Source organism: Natator depressus, chromosome 2 (assembly GCF_965152275.1).
Source record: "Natator depressus isolate rNatDep1 chromosome 2, rNatDep2.hap1, whole genome shotgun sequence".
In the NCBI taxonomy this organism is placed as follows: Eukaryota; Metazoa; Chordata; order Testudines; family Cheloniidae; genus Natator; species Natator depressus.
The window spans coordinates 83018621-83035144 of record NC_134235.1 but is presented as its reverse complement, the minus strand read 5'-3'; the positions used below and the strand labels follow the sequence as shown (position 1 = coordinate 83035144).

Here is a 16524-nt window from a genome sequence, read left to right as displayed (position 1 = left end):
AGTGCATAATGTAGTGGGCTGGTTGAGATCCAACATTTGCTAATGATGTGGCTGTTCTGGAATTTATTTGACTTTCCAGAAATAACAAGTGGTCCTTCAAAAGTGTGAGGCAGACAAATATAAACCTGCCAAAAATGTAATCATTTATTTTTCACTGACATGATTATGAAAAGAAAAGGAGTGCAAGGATTCTAAAAACTGGTATAACTCATTTAGGGTTTGATCCTGCACAGTGCTGAGCACTGAATGACCTCAATTTCTACAAACTTCAGTGGGTGCTCAGAACCTTGCCACAGTGTTTGGTAGCTTGCTGGGTCAAGTCCCCCATTTCGTGTGTTACTATCGGGGGAGCCAGTGCATGTGGTCAGAGATGCACATCCCCATGCCAACAGATTCCCTGCACATCCCCATGCAATTGTAAGCAGGGGAATAGTCCCGCTACTGTGGGGAACTTTCCTGGCTTCTGCACTACCCTGGTGAAGTGGGCTAGCGAAAGGATCCGAGTCCTCGCTCCCACTTCCTTTACCCAGTGGCCTCCCTGCCCTTGAGGACTCCCCTCTCACTCTCCTGTCTGGCAGAGTCCTCCTAACCCCAACAAGGCTGGGCCCAGGATTCCTGGGGGGCTCGACCCCCAATCCTGCTGTGGTCACCTAGGACGGGGCTAGGGTGTCCCCACTCTGGGGTACTCTCTCTGCACTGGGCACTTCTCTGACCATTACATACAATTTAAAGCAAATGCAAGTTATTTAATCAACAATTAATTTTAAAAAGAATAAGGAAAAATGGGAAAGGTTAAGGGAAACACATCACCCCGCTCTGTGGCAGGGAACATCACAAACAGTGTCTCTGGAATGTCAGGGCAGTTCACAGTCTGTTCCTTGTAAGTCCCAGGCCTTCTTCTCAGGCCCTGGCTGTGCTGCAGGGATGCTGTGGGTTGAACACTTGCTCTGGTGGTGGCCACCAGCTCTCAGGCTCTAAGTGGTAGGACCCTTCTTCCCAATGTTGCCCCCGCCCTGCCGGGGTTACGATCCAAGCCTGACCTGCAGAGCCTCTTGGCTGAGGTGTCTCCCTGTGCTGGGCCCGCTGCCCAGGGTCCCCCTCGCTCTCCCCAGCTGCTCACCGCACCCAGCTCCGGACTGCTCCAGCCCCAGCTCCACCACTGGGTCTCAGCACTGCTGCTGCTGCTGCTCTGCCTCCAGCTCCCTGGGCTGCTTCTTTGGCCCCTCTGGCTCTGGTTGCTCAGCTCTGCTCCCAGGACAGGTCTGCTCTGCAGGCTGCTTCTGTGACTCTGCTCCCAGCACTGACCTGCTTCCTGGGCTGCTTTTCTGGCCCCTCTGGCTCTGGTTGCTGCAGCTTTGCTCCCAGGGCAAGTCTGCTCTCTCTGGGCCGTGCCTCTAGCTTTGGGGCTGCAGCTCTGCTCCCAGGACAGGGTCTGCTCTCTCTGGGCTGCTTTTCTGGTCCCTTTGGATCTGGCACAGCTCTGATACCCAGCTTAGCCCCTGCTTTCTCCTTAGCTCATCTCCATTCTGCCTGACCCAGGCAAATCCAGCTCACACGGAGGAGGGGACCTCCCTGGCCTCTTGACTCCCTGATTAGCCTGCCTGCCCTGTCATTCAGGCTGACCTGGAGCACTAGCTTCTCCCCATTGTTCCTGGGAGCTGTCAGTCTCAGGGTCCTGATTCCCCATTGACCCTTCCCCCTTTTTAGTACTGGGAGCTAGCAACTAAGACACCCCCACTGAATGTTAGTAAGGGGGCAACAGTCCCCTTCCACAATATAGTTGGGAAGCACCACTAGCTAGTCCAGGGAAGAAGTGGTGGCCGGTGGATCCACTGTTATGTAGATCTTCTGATCATTGTTCCCTGTAAGACAGGATACTAGAATAGCAGGGCAACAGTGCCCATCAAACAACTCTGGTCTTGCACACAATCTGAGAGATAGGACTCCTTCACCCCCGATCCCTGTGGAATGCCCTTTGCACCAAACCCATCTCCTTAGACTTTGCACTGAGAGGAAGATCAGACTGAAAATTAATGGGACTTGTGATGGTAACTCACTTAAGCATTTTTGAAAACCCCCCACTTACCCTTTGTCCATAGGTTTGCTGGTGTGGGTAATGTCTGTTATTCCAAACAGTAGGAAGACTTGAAAGGCAACTTTCAATATAAGGGTTGATTAGCAGAGATAGCTTTGGCTTGATCTGTTTCAAAAGTGATTTAAAAACACTATTATACTGGTTTCCCAAATGAAATAAGCTATACTGGAAGAAGGGCTTTTTTGTGGGTATAACCGAGTCTACCTGGGGGTTAATACCAGCATAGATTGGTAACATAAGTTTTAAGTGTAGTCTAGGCTTTAGACTGAATATATGGTGGTGTAGGGAGCCACAGAGTTGTTATTGTCATTGATATATAGAGGTCTGAAATATCTCACTTGTGGCTCTGCTACTCATTAATAATATGGTATAGATTGTAACCAATACCAAGCATTTGCCCTTTTATTGTAAATGATTTACACTTCAGATTACTATATTCTATCTTTTTGTTCCATAGGTACAAGAACAATGTGCCCATCAATGTGCATACTCACCCTGGCAAGTATATCATTGAAAGTCGATATGGGATGCACTCACTGGAGATTAACAAGTAAGGGAGTACCAGATAATTAAATGATTTCAGTAAAAATGTTACTGTTGATTTACCACTGCCTAGTGTGTGTGTGTGTGTGTGTGTGTGTGTGTCTCTTGGGAGTCGAGGGATAAGAGCCACCAAATTGGTACAGTTGAGCAGAATAGTGTCTCCTAAAAATGCAAGAAGCTCTGGTTTTCATCTATCAAGGATAAGCAGTCTTCCTAAGTGAGTTATAGCTGGATTGTAGTTCAATTTATAGTTGAGTCATAAATACTTGGGCTACTTTTGATAACCTCTGCCACCTTCTTCTCCTCCCATTTACAGTATAAACATGATAAATAATATTGTGCAGGCTTACAGTTGTGACAAGTACAATATTTGATGATTTATTTAGCTCTATTTTCAAATACAAATCTTGGGCGTTAGTCTTAGAGAAACGAACAGCATTGGGCGCCACGCACACAGACATAAGAAGGGTTTTAGCAATATTCCTCATCCAAATAGGAAATTTTTTGCAGTTGCCTGTATTCAAGAAAAATTGAAACATGGAGATCTCTTTGTAATGTGAGCTCCTTGAGTGATCAGTTCTGCCTTCAGCATTCAAGTGCCTACTTTAGGTGCCTAAGTGCTGACTGGAGCATACAGATGTGAGATTTGGACATCCTAGTAAGATTCTCACATTTGAAAATGGAGTTTACAGAGTTCACCAAACAGTTCTCATAGGTCCCACATTAGATCTCTCTGCGGGATATTATAACATGGACAACATCCCTGGGATAATAATAAGTACCTTTGTTTTTTTTTCTACTTCTTCTATTCATTGATTCTCATCCTGAACTTCAAAGAGACATTTTAAAATAATTATTCCTCCAGTAGATAGGATTTGAGTCCTGGAGAAACTTAATATTTACTAACAATACCAGTTAGAAATACTTATCTCTTCAACATTATGTTCCCAACGGTTTTAACCTGTTTATATATTTAATTCAGCTTTATTTCTTGCGCTAGCTTATTTGAATCTTAAACAATTGTTTGAACATCTAGGCAAGGTTTTTTATTTGTTTATCTTTACTTTCCATATCCACATAATGGAGAAAAGTATTAGTATGTTAATTAAATAAAGAAACACGCACACACTCCTTGCACATCGTACCAGGTGAAATTCAGAGAATTTGCTCAAATGAATAAAAGTGAACCTTCCCTGGGCTCTTTGGCATCTGTAAAACATCTGGGAAGATGCTGAGCTCCTCCCAATGAAAGCTGAAAGTATTTAGCACGTCACAGTATCAAACCATTTGTAAGGAATACTGGATCTGATTCTTCTCTTATTATATCAGGAGTGAATCAGTTTGGTTAAATGGTGTTGTATTGATGTAAAAACTAGTGAGGGGAGAATCAAGCACCTTCTTCACAATAATCAAGGGCTTGATCTTGTTTCCATTGAAGTCAATGGGAGTTCATGAGTATGGACTAAGTAAAAGTGGATAGGAAGGGGAATAAGTAGCTCAGCATTTGGCCCAGTGTGAGTATGGGCTGAGTGAGTACTAACCAAATACTAGGTAAGGACCTCAGGATTGCATCCCAAAACTTTTCAGACTACAATTTAGTAGATTCTTTACTGAGATGCTTTGACTGGCAAAACAAAATTGTGCTTAACTGTAGTGAAGTTCTACTGTGAAGAAAAATGTCAGCAAGGTACAGTTTTAGTTAGGAAATTTAATTAGGAGCCTGCGGAAAGGTTTAAAGAATTAAGAAACAAAGAAACCCTATAAAGACCACTTTTCTTCAATAACCACTCAGCCTCTTCCCTGTCCCCACCATTCAGTTAATTCCCTGAATCCTTTTAAATTCCCTGCTGCTCTCCAATCGCTCTGGAAGAGTTTCTGCTGGCCTCTGGCCTCTACTGAATTCTACTTTGTGCTCTCTGGACTAAGTGCTCCAGAGAGTTTGACATTTGAATTCAGCACAGACAAGGACAAAACAGATGGAATATGATTGGTGTTTGGACATGATCAGTAAAGTTGTGTGAAGGGTGAACTGGGGAACTAATTGGATGTTTGCATGGACGGAATAGGTGCTACTGAAGGGTTTGAAGAAGGGAAAGAGGAATGGGGATCTAATAAGAAGTTATAGGTAAGACTCCGTGTTTGTCACAGAGATCACAGAAGTCATGGATTCTGTGACTTCTGCAGAGGCCCATGTGGATGGCCCAGGAGAGGCCTGAGCAGTTCGGGCAGCCCCTGGGCCAGTTGCACTGGCTGCTGCTGGGGCAGTCTCGGGGCCCCCGCAGCAGTAGGAGTTTGGGTGTGGGGGGGGGGCTCAGAGCTGGGGGTTGGGGTGCGGGACGGTGCTTACCTGGGAGGGAGGGGCCTCCCCGGAAGGGCGACAGGAGCTTTGCTCACTCAGCTCCTAGCTCCACATGCTGCCTCCGCCCACAGGCACCGCCCCTGCAGCTCACATTGGCAGTGGTTCCCAACCAATGGGAGCGGCAGAACTGGGACTTGGGGCGGAGCAGAGGCAGCACATGGAGCTAGGAGCTGGAGGTCGCTGCTTCTCAGGAGGTAGGTAGGAAGCCTGCTCCAGCTCCACCAACACCCCCCCTCCAGCACCTGCGGGGTCTCCGGGCCACCTCCCCTAGCACCTGTGGTGCCCCCCAAACAGCCCCCTCACCCCAAATTTTAGTACAGAGTATATAGTAAAAATCATGGTCAGGTCACGGGCCGTGAATTTCTGTTTACTGCCCAGGATCTCTCCATTACTTTTACTAAAAATACCCATGACTAAAACGTAGCCTTAGTTATAGGTAAGAAAGCACAGCCATGCTGGTTGCTGAAGAGAATGAAGGAGGGAGATAAGCAAGTCATACAAGTGAATCCAAGCATAATGAACATTTAAGTTCAAGTCATTATGGAGGATGGGTAAAGGTTCAAGCAAATTTACTTTTAAGACCAATTCACTTCTTCTAGTTAATGAGTAAAGGAGGCTTGTGCTTTCAAAAAATCTCATAAGGACCCATCCTGCACTCCTCACTCATGGCCTGCTTCAAAATCCATTTAAATCAATGACCTTCTAAGTTTAATCGGGTGTAATTTATATTGACTTCAATCGGAATTTTACCTGAGTAAGGTTTAGGTCCCTTGTTAACTGAATCAGAGAGAAAAGCATTTAAATCAACACTGAGTAACCATTTGCTATATTACGTTGTGAAAATAATGTTTAGAAAATGATGTTTTGATATCAGACATAGATCCTAGAAATGTCAAAGAGTACTAGGTGCCCTGCCTAATCATTTGCATCATTTCAGATGTGATTTTGAAGACACCGCTCAGTATCGAGCTTCTGCCATGAATGTTAAAGGAGAACTTTCAGCTTATGCTTCCCTTGTGGTAAAGAGTAGGTTTGCAGGACATATTTCCTTTGATTTTTCTTTGAGGGGGCACATTAAAAATTCTGTTTACATGGCTCAAAGTGCTGATTACTTCTAGGCAATTGGTGACTAGAGTTGTTCTCTTTTTTATAGGATATAAGGGAGAGTTTGATGAAAGTTATTTTCATGCTGGAACTTTTACCATGCCTCTCAGCTGTAAGTTCAAAAAATGTGTTTGCCTGACCTAATCCTTTTAAAATTGTGACATTGTGACAAAACAACCGAGGAGATTATTTGGTGACACTGTTTAGAAACAAAATGGGTCTGATTTTCAGAAGCTCTGAGCAGCCGCAACTTCAGTTGAAGTTAGTGAGAGCAGCAGATGCTCAGCACCTCTGAAAATCAGACCCTGTAAGATATAAACTGGTTATCTCTTGGTGTCCACAGCAATTTCTGTTTATTTTACAACTGTCTACTGTACTTATCAGTTGGAATAGTGAGATAGATACTGATACATACTTTGTGTTTATACCTTTGGCATTACACTTAGATCTGGAATATAAACGATCAAAGAAAGAGGAGGAAGCCTCATCCTTGAAATCTGTAAGACTCGACTGGATAAAACATTAGAGGACAGTCTTGCATTGGCTTCATGGGAGGGACTGGATGACTTGATAGCTTTTGTTCATCTCTAACTTCTGAGATTTCATGATTTCAGGAGGACAAGTAATAGAGATCAAATAGTCAGAACCCGAAGTTAAGTATTCTAGGTATAAGTAATCAGTGGGACAGATCCTCAGCTGGTATCCAACTAGCTCTACCAAAACTGATGGGGATATGCTGATTTACACCAGCTGAGGATCTGGCCTTACATTGAGAATTACTTTAAAGGTTTACATAAGTACATTGAAGTTTGAGGAGTTGTAGCAATGCTGCTCACCTAAATAATGTATATTGGACCTGCTTTTGCAAGGTGCTGGGAGCTCTGTATTTGGAAGATTTGAAAGAGGGATTTGGGGTGTTTTTATTATTATTATTGTGACAATGTAGTAATAATGTGCGGGATCTGCTATAAAAATATAGAAGGTGCCATTTATATACAGTAGCTTTTGCTGGTTTTTGTCATTTATCCCTACAAAAGGATAAAAAATTAAATAATCAGACAATTTTCTTTACACAGTTGGTGTTAGCCCCCATGGCTATGCTTCCAAGTTTGAAATCCACTTTGTTGACAAGTTTGAGGTATCCTTTGGGAGAGAAGGAGAGACAATGAGTCTGGGTTGTACGGTTATCATTCATCCCGACATTAAGCGCTTCCACCCAGAGATCCAGTGGTATAGGAATGGTAAGCACATATTACAAGATGAATTTTAAACTTGTCTGACAGAGAGCTTCATTCCCTTTCATATCCAATTGAAGAATGAAAAGAGGAAATATAAGGGTACATTATAGCTGTAAGATATGGTATAAAAACGAGAGGGAAATGTTAATGATTTTTTTTCAAAATTTTCCCTTTTTAAAATTTTTTTTAAAAATGGCAACATTTTGAAATGCAAAAAATTTCAATTAGCTCTACAGTTGGTCAAAAATGAGGGGAAAAGTTTGGGAAAATATTTTTGAATTTTTCCCATTTCTTTTCAATATTTTTAAATCTGAAACATTTCAACCAGCTGTAGTATTTATATAGCCATTCAGTGCTTGTGACTTTTGTTATTCATTGATATGCTGAAATCTCTCTTTACTGATCACTCCAGAGACTGAGAAAAATCAGTTGCTTAATGGAATTAGATCACTAAAGTCAGTGTAAAATTGGTATGAGAGAAGAATTAAGGATACTTTTGTGATTTTCTTTTAGGACAAAAAGAAAAGGAGTACTTGTGGCACCTTAGAGACTAACCAATTTATTTGAGCATGAGCTTTCGTGAGCTACAGCTCACTTCATCGGATGCATACTGTGGAAACTGCAGAAGACATTATATACACAGAGACCATGAAACAATACCTCCTCCCACCCCACTCTCCTGCTGGTAATAGCTTATCTAAAGTGATCATCAAGTTGGGCCATTTCCAGCACAAATCCAGGTTTTCTCACCCGAGAAATAAATTGGTTAGTCTCTAAGGTGCCACAAGTACTCCTTTTCTTTTTGCGAATACAGACTAACACGGCTGTTACTCTGAAACCTGTCTTTTAGGACAGGAAGTTGTCTAGTAAGGATGATCTCTTGTACAGGTTTCATTGTATTTAGGAATAGATTCAATTCAGTCATCTCTCATTATAGAACTCTCTAATTTCTAGGTGTTCTTATTACACCATCCAAGTGGGTCCAGATGCATTGGAGTGGGGAGCGGGCTACGTTAACCCTTGCTCATGCTAACAAGGAGGATGAGGGTCTTTACACTCTTCGTGTGATCATGGGGGACTACTATGAACAATACAGTGCTTATGTCTTTGTTCAAGGTAAGATCTGGTGATGTTACCCTATGAAGAAAGCAGGATAACTAAAAAAAGCGAGGAGAAGTCAATCTCATTAATTGCAGCTTTTTTTTTTTCAAATGAAAACAGTGTAACTATTGAAAACTGTGAGATGCTTTTAAAGAGCTGGTTAATAAACATGGACAAAATGCTGTGACACTGAAGAAATGTCAGTTGTTTAGCATTATAATTTCCCATTATTGTCGTATGGAAAACTTGATAAGATTCCTCATATCTGGGTGGTACCGCCGTGTATTTGAGGGTCTTTGGACCCTCCTGGTAGCACAGGGGCAGGCAAACTTTTTGGCCTGAGGGCCACATTGGGTTTCCAAAATTTTGTGGAGGGACAGTTAGGGGAGGCTGTGTCTCCCCAGAGAGCCAGGCGTGGCCTGGTCCCCACCTTCTATCTGACCCCCCAACTTCTCACTCCCTGACAGCTCCCCCGGGACTCCTGCCCCATCCAACCCCCCCTGTTCCCTGTCCTGTGATGGCCCCCCCGGGACTCGTGCCCCATCCACCACCCCCTCCTCCCTGTCCCCTGACCACCCCCGGACCCCCCACCCCTGACTGCGCACTGCCACCCCATCCAACCCCCCCCCATTCCTGACTGCCCCCCGGGGCCCCTGCCCCTGTTCCTCGCCCTCTGACCGCCCCAACCCCATCCACACCCCCACCTCCTGACCACCACCCCGAACTCCCCTTCCCCCTATCCAACCCCCCACTGCTCCCTGCCCCCTTACCGTGCTGCCTGGAGCACTGATGACTGGTGGCGCTACAGCCGTGCCGCCCAGAGCACCGGGTCAGGCTGCGGCTCTGCAACGGTGCTGCCCGGCTGCCCAGAGCATTGCTCCAGCGACGCAGCATGCTGAGGCTGCGGGGGAGGGGGAACAACAGGGGAGAGGGGCCAGGGGCTAGCCTCCCGGGCCAGGAGCTCAGGGGCAGGAGGGTCCCGCAGGCCAGATGTGGCCTGCAGGCCATAGTTTGCCCACCTCTGTGATAGCACCGTTATTCATATGAAGAAATTCACTGATGCAGTTATACAACCCTTTGACCATAGTAGCCTGTGAACAGTGATGAGCACTAATGATAAAGAGGAGAAACCCATGTTACAAATTATGAATGTATTATTTTGGCCATTTTGTTGCTAACTACAGCCCATTGTTTTGACTAAGATGCTGTACAATAACTCTCTGGCTCTCTTTAACAGACAGTGTAATAAGTTAATGTACATTAGCAAGTTTAGGAGGCAAGTAAAGTGTAGAAGTTTATTTAAAATTCAAAACCCACTAAAAGATTAGTTTTCTGTCTTGGTTTTATATTCTTGTACATTGATAAACTTCCTAGATTTTCTCTTAGAGAGAATGTCCCTTTAAAAAGAGCCTTGATTATCAAATTTCACTGGTCCATGCACTGATTCTATATCTGTCTCAGCTGCTGAAGGCAGCTGAAGTGTGTAATGCTAATCCTAAAGGCTCTGGAAATTCTTGGCTCTCTGAACATGCCCAGAATGGCGCCACTTTGCCAAATATAGCAGAACCTGGCGATATGCAGATTACAGCCTGCTTGGAGATCATGACTAAAGCAGTCGTGCTCACAAATTGTAGAAAGAAGCCATCAAAATGTTTGTTTGTGACCTCACAACAAAGTAGAAAGGTGGGAACAGACATATCAAAAGTTGTGTTGGTATATACATAAATTATCATTTTTGTTACTATTGCATCTCTTGGATGAGACAGAGAATTTAGGTCTTAACCAATTGTGACCATTAAAGGTCACATAGCACTTTTTGCAAGAGTATGGATGTAGCTTTGGTATCTTGGCAAATTCAAATTAGGTGAATTACAGTCTCGCTTATTTAAATTCCCCCTACAGTTTCAATTGGATAATACATACTTCACTTCCTGTCCTAAACAGTTGTGTAATGATGCTACATACAGTTCATCAGCTGCCGTATTTACTCTGAAGTGGTTGCCCTTATAAAAATCCCCATCTAGAGGCCCCCAACTTGTGAGGGTCAGGCCTCTATTGTAAGTGCATTAGTAAAGGTTCTGAAGTGTTTTGTGAGCCTTCTATACTACTGTACAGTGGTCACCATTAACAAGTCAGCATTTGCTAACAGGCAGTCGGGTTCAAATTCTGGCCCCATTGAAATCAGTGGGAGTTTTACCACAGTTATTTCCTCATCTAACTACTGGAGAGGAAGTGTCGTACTTCAGATACCACTATTTGTAGGGCCCTACCAAATTCAAGGTCCATTTTTGTAAATTTCATGGTCGTAGCATTTTAAAAATCTTGAATTTCATGGTTTCAGATATTTAAATCTTAAATTTCACGGTGTTGTAACAACCAGGAGTATGTATTTTTAAAACCAGCAAAATATAAACATGTAAAGCGCTTAAGACTCAGTTGTTTCTCAGACTGGGGGTCCCAACCAAAAAGGAGGTTGCAAAGCTATTGTAGGGGGGCAGTGGTATTGCCACCCTTTCTTCTGCACTGCCTTCAGAGCTCAGTGCCAAAGAGCGGCGGCTGCCGGCCCAGTGCCTAGCTCTGAAGGATGCACCCCATCAGCAGCAGCACAGAGGTAAGGGTGGCATGTTATGGTGGCAGCCGTACTGCCATCCTTACTTCTGCGCTGCTGGTGGTGGCGCTGCCTTCAGACCTGGGCGCCTGACCAGCAGCTTCTGCTCTCCAGCTGCCCAGCTCTGAAGGGTAGGGCAAAAGTACACAAAAGTCCAGATTTCACGGGGTGAGACCAGATTTCATGGTCTGTGACACGTTTTTCATGGCTGTGAATTTGGCAGTGCCCTATGTGTAAATATTGGCAATTAAAGGCTTTTAAATGTTGACCGCTAGACGTACATTGAAGATTTACTATTATTGCTATTAATAATTTTTATTATTGAGTTATATTTAATGGATTATGTATTGTGTAAATAGTAGTTTTTAAAGATAACACCAATGCTGTGATAGAACAGGAAAAAAGTCATATAGAAGCCAGGCTCAGTAACACTGGCATAGTTCCAAAACCTCCCGAATTGCAAGGAATACCTTCAAGGAAATACAGTGTAATATCGTCTTTTCCAAAGCTTTAATTTAGAGTGCTGAATAATCTTTTTGTGTTGTTGTTTTGGAGCTAGAAAGAATAAGGGTTGGAAACTTATTATAAATAAGATCATTATAATGAATGATATAAAATGCTATAATACCCTCGGATCCAGCAGTTTTAAAACTTTTGACTCTAGATAGTGTAAAAAATGTTTACTTAGCAGAGATGTACTGTTTTCCTTCAAGTGTGAGGCTCCTTTTTGTCTAGCCCTAACCCATGCCCCTGTCCTGTGAAGTAGATCACAACAGGACTGGTAAAATGCCAGGAGTAATTGGACAAGTTGATGTTGATCTAGAAAGAAACAATGCCTCTTCTATGAAAACCTGTCACATGGACTTCTTGGAAAGGTTACAAAATGTTTATTTTCCCCACAAATATGCTAATAAACATACAGCTACACAAACAAGTCATGTCCCACAAATGAGGATACAGTTGCATAAACAATTTCAGCCCCCCTATACCTAGCACTGCACTTCAGCATTTAAAGTTTTAGATAAGGTTTTCCTAAAAACAGACTCCACAGAATCAAAATCAGGGCTCCTCTGACACATAGGCCCAGACTTGTAACAAACATTTGACAGGAAGTACATATATACCCTTCAATTTATTTTCCAAAATGAGTCTGTCTAAAGTACTAATAGATAGACCTCAAAGGGTCTTTCTTGATAAGCATCCTTGTGATTATCTGAATTCCTTGTGCCTAAATGTCCTCCCATTTATTCTGGATTTGCACTGTTGACTTCAGTGTATTTACTCCTGATTCACACCAGTGGAAGTGAGACCAGAATCAAACCCCTTCAGTCAGTTCGGGGTTTACAATGGCACCAAAGGCACAGGGGCGCCAGGTCCATACTGGGAAGGGACCCATTACAGACCTGTCTAACCCATCCACATGGCTGGGTCTGGCCCCTTGCCCAGGGCAGTCTAGCACCCAGGTCTTGCTGCCCAGCACCCAGGCTCTGCCATGTGGGCTGGGCAGGGCTGCTGGCTGGTGGGCGTGGCCAGGCCAGGTGAGCTCTCAGGAGTTACGTCCCAGGGGTCTACCTAGCTCCCCAGTGCGGCTCCAGCTCCGAGCTGTCTCTGCTATCCACCACCTGTGGGGCACCACCTGCCCACCTGGGACCGGTGCAGAGGCTGGTCTGGTCTCTGCCGGCTGGGGGAGTAGCACGGGGGGGGCTTGGCTGGGCTCTGTCAGGCAAGTGGGTTGCCCATCCTGGACAGGCCCACTCCTGTTGCGGCCTGGCTGATCGCACTGCTCCTGAGGGGCCAGAACGCTCCCCGCCCCGGGACGGGCCCTGGCTGCACTGCTGATTCAGCCCAGCAGACTCGGTCACCTCCCAGCAGGGCCGGTGAGTGCGGCCAGGGGGCAGGGCACAGGAGAGTGGGTCTCTGGGGCCTGTGGCTGGGCAGCGGATGGATGCAGGAGGTTTGTGTATTTTGGGACACTAGGTAGTGGGGAGTCTGTGAGGGGGGCGTGGGCAGTGGGGGATGGTTGTGTGTTTTGGGGTGCAGGGCATAGGGGGACCTGTGGGGGGGGTGCTGGGCAGTGGGAGGTGGGGGAGGTCTGTGTGTTTTGTGACACTGGGCTGTGGGGGAGTCTATGTTGGGTGCTGTGCAGTTGTGGTGGTGGGGCTGTGGGTGGGGTACTGGGGGGGTCTGTGGATGGGGAGATGCTGGGCGTGGTGGTGGAGGTTTGCAAGGTGCTGTGCAGTTGTGCTGGAGGGGTCTGTGGGGAGGGGGTCTCTGGTGGGGGGGCACCGGATATAGGGGCTTGTTGGGTGGATCTGGGTATGTGGGCACTGGGCATAGGGGGCAGGGAGGCACTGGGCAGGGATGCAATGTGGTATGTGGCACAAGCCCACCCCTGAGGGAAAGGGGCGCACTGGCAGCACAGGCCCAGCCCACATGGCACAGGGCCAGGCAGGCCAGTGTGCGTCTGGTGGCTGCCAGTTTGTAAACGGTGCCCTCATGCTGGGCTGGGCCCAATTGTCCCCAACCGGCCCTTCACTCCGGGGACTGACCCCTCCCGTCTCCCCACGCCATGCCTCATTGCCGCCATGGGGGCCCACAAATATGTTTGACACTGGGCCCACAAAAGGTTTATCCGGCCCTGCCTTCAGTCTGAAAAAATTGGGCTGGAAAGCTCAAGAGAATAAGTTTCTTATGCCAGGCCCAGTGATTCCTGCCTCTTAGTGGACTGAATATCCTACAAGAATAGCTTTTCTTCCAAGCCCAGCTAGATCAAGGAATGAAGGGAGGGTGCGGGGGGGTTTGAAAATGAGAAAGGAAATAAGAAATTGCCATTTATATTCACTTTTTGAATGAAAAAGTTTTCATTCAGAAGTTTTCAAATTTCAAAGAATGGCTTGGACTGAGTTTGGGATTGGTTTCTGGTTATTTATTTTATCCAGCCTTCTTATGGAATCCATCAATGTTTCTGTTATCCTTCCTAGATAACACACCACAGTTCATCCATCTAAAATAGAGTTGTGTGTCCTAACAAAATACATCCTCTCCCGCACCCCACAAATTCAGGAGTCTAGCAAACAAGCATTTCATGAAGATGATTGTTTCCAGGGGCGGCCTGGTTAAAACCATACCTTTTAAGGGGGGCACTCTGTCTACCCAGCTGTAGCTGGGGTTGGGGGTGGGGTGGGGGGTCTGAGACCTAATAACATTTCATCAACTTGTAATTTCATCATAAAACATGTCAGTGAGCTCATAAAAGTGTACTGTATCACTTTTTGTCCTTGAAAACTACAACACTCTAGATCCAAACAACATTGCCTGAGCTACTGTCCAGTGCTAAGAGAATAGAGTTTGATATTTTACTTCAATAAAGCAACAGGATGACATTTAATCACTCAATAGGTTTCACTTGAAGTATGGCAGCATCTTAATCAAGATGCAAGATTCCTGATTTGGTTTGTTTTAGAGGGCCTCGATCACTGGGTGTTAGTAAATATTGATAAAAGAAAAAGAAATCTATAATAATAAGGAAGACATAGGACCCAATCCTGGTCCCACTGAAGTGAGTGGTAAAACTTTCATTGGTTTCAATGGGAACAAAGTTTGGCTCTTAAAGAGTAACCAGTGAGCTGTAGCTCACAAAAGCTTATGCTCAAATAAATTTGTTAGTCTCTAAGGTGCCACAAGTACTCCTTTTTTTTTTTGCGGATACAGACTAACACGGCTGCTACTCTGAAACTTGAAAAAACTGTGACTCAGATTTAAAAACGTAAATCTCCATCTTCATAGATGCAGATGCTGAAATGCCAGGAGCCCCAGCTTCACCACTGGATGTGGAGTGCTTGGATGCTAACAAAGATTATGTCATCGTCTCCTGGAAACAACCTGCTGTTGATGGAGGAAGTCCCATCCTTGGATACTTTATTGATAAGTCAGTATTTATGTCAAACTATACCTACTACTGTATTGCTGATCATTGTTATTCAACAGCCTAATAATAATTTAGTGGCATAAAATGTGATATCGTCATTTGTAGCTCTTCTTGATAGCTGCAAATGCTGCTTTTCTATTTCAGATTCAGACTCCTAGGGCCTAATTTTATTTCCACTAAGTTTAGTGGGAGTTGGATTGGGCCCTTAATTATTTAGGAAATAATCTTGTGAGTTGCTCCTTACCCTGTATTCCCCCTGATTTCAGTGGGAGTCGAGTCCTCAGTACCATGCAGACAGTCCTGGGTAATTTGCAGAATCAGGCCCTTAATGTGTCAGCCTGGGATTCCTTCTGCAGTATTGCCAACCCCAAGTATTCAAAAATCATGTCAAGCACCAAAAAATCATTATATTGGCTTTCAGATAATACATGCTGAGTTCTTTGTATTTGCCTCTTGGTTTCTGAACCTTTGGGGTGCGCTCAGACCATGTTGCCAATCTTTTCTCTGCAAATTACTTTTTAAAAGAATGAAAGCTGAGATGCTCACATTATGTGATGAGTCATTTCTGAGTTACCCCAGAGCCTGTTTAAACCTAAGTCATCCCTGATCCAGAGAGCGTGATGAGTCATCAGAGGCAATTTGCTGCAGGTCTTGTGATAGGGCCCATGCCATTCGACCAGGGTTCAGCCAATCCACAGTGAGGACCTACCCACGTGATCCCAAAGCAGGTACATAAGCTCCTAAGCGAGGCAGTCTCGCCACTCTGTTCAACATTATTACCTGGCTAGGAGCATTCTCATGGCCTAGTAGTTCTGACAGCCTGCCTATGCTCCTGCTGTAGCTCGTCCCTGTTTCCACACTAGCCAGTCCCTGCTTCAACCTGTGTCTGCTTCTGCCTCACCCAGCCACCCAGCTATTCTGACATGTAATCACAGGATTCCAGGAGTAGGGCTTTACGGAATACACCAAATATTGTAAGACTCCTGATAAAATCATGAGAGTTGGCAACACTAATCAGTGATTGAATGTTGCTTATTCAGAAGTGTGTATAAGGATTTATAATGAGAGACCTAGACTGTGGGGCAGGTCTAAGTATATCAATAAGTTCAATTCAATCACATATTCTTTTGGTTATTTCAGAGGCAACAAAAATGTTAATGGAGCTGCTAGTTTATCTTCTTATTTATCATGTTCCTAGAAACTGGGAGGCCAGTGAAGATAGAGCTTTGTCTTGTTATATATCATGAGTACAGATGGGCTGGCTACAGCAGTGACAGATAAGACAAAATGAACCTGCATTGCTGGGTTTCTAATGAGACAAACTGGCTTTTCCATAACTGATTCCTCACAAGGAAAAAAGCTTCCTTCAGCCCATAGTTCAAGAATGAGAGAAGTGCAGAGTTTCTTTCAGCTTTAATGTGCATAGCAGGAAACAAATTAATTAGATCACCAGCCTGGCTTCCAAAAATCCTCAGCCTCTCCTGAACGCCTTCCCTGCTGTGAATTACATTTCTCTTCCCCAGAGACTCAGGTTATTGCTGCCTGGTA

At 44.8% G+C, this 16524-nt stretch overlaps 1 protein-coding gene across 2 annotated transcripts in view; it reads left to right on the top strand.

The window, feature by feature from the left end:
* The window catches only part of MYOM1 (myomesin 1), a 107566-nt gene that overhangs the window by 30643 nt on the left and 60399 nt on the right, over positions 1–16524 (top strand). For both annotated transcript variants that reach the window (XM_074944548.1, XM_074944547.1), the window contains exons 6-11: positions 2553–2645; positions 5935–6023; positions 6151–6213; positions 7178–7342; positions 8294–8455; positions 14835–14976. In XM_074944548.1, the coding sequence (XP_074800649.1) occupies positions 2553–2645; positions 5935–6023; positions 6151–6213; positions 7178–7342; positions 8294–8455; positions 14835–14976 (714 nt within the window). The remainder of the gene's footprint in view (positions 1–2552; positions 2646–5934; positions 6024–6150; positions 6214–7177; positions 7343–8293; positions 8456–14834; positions 14977–16524) is intronic.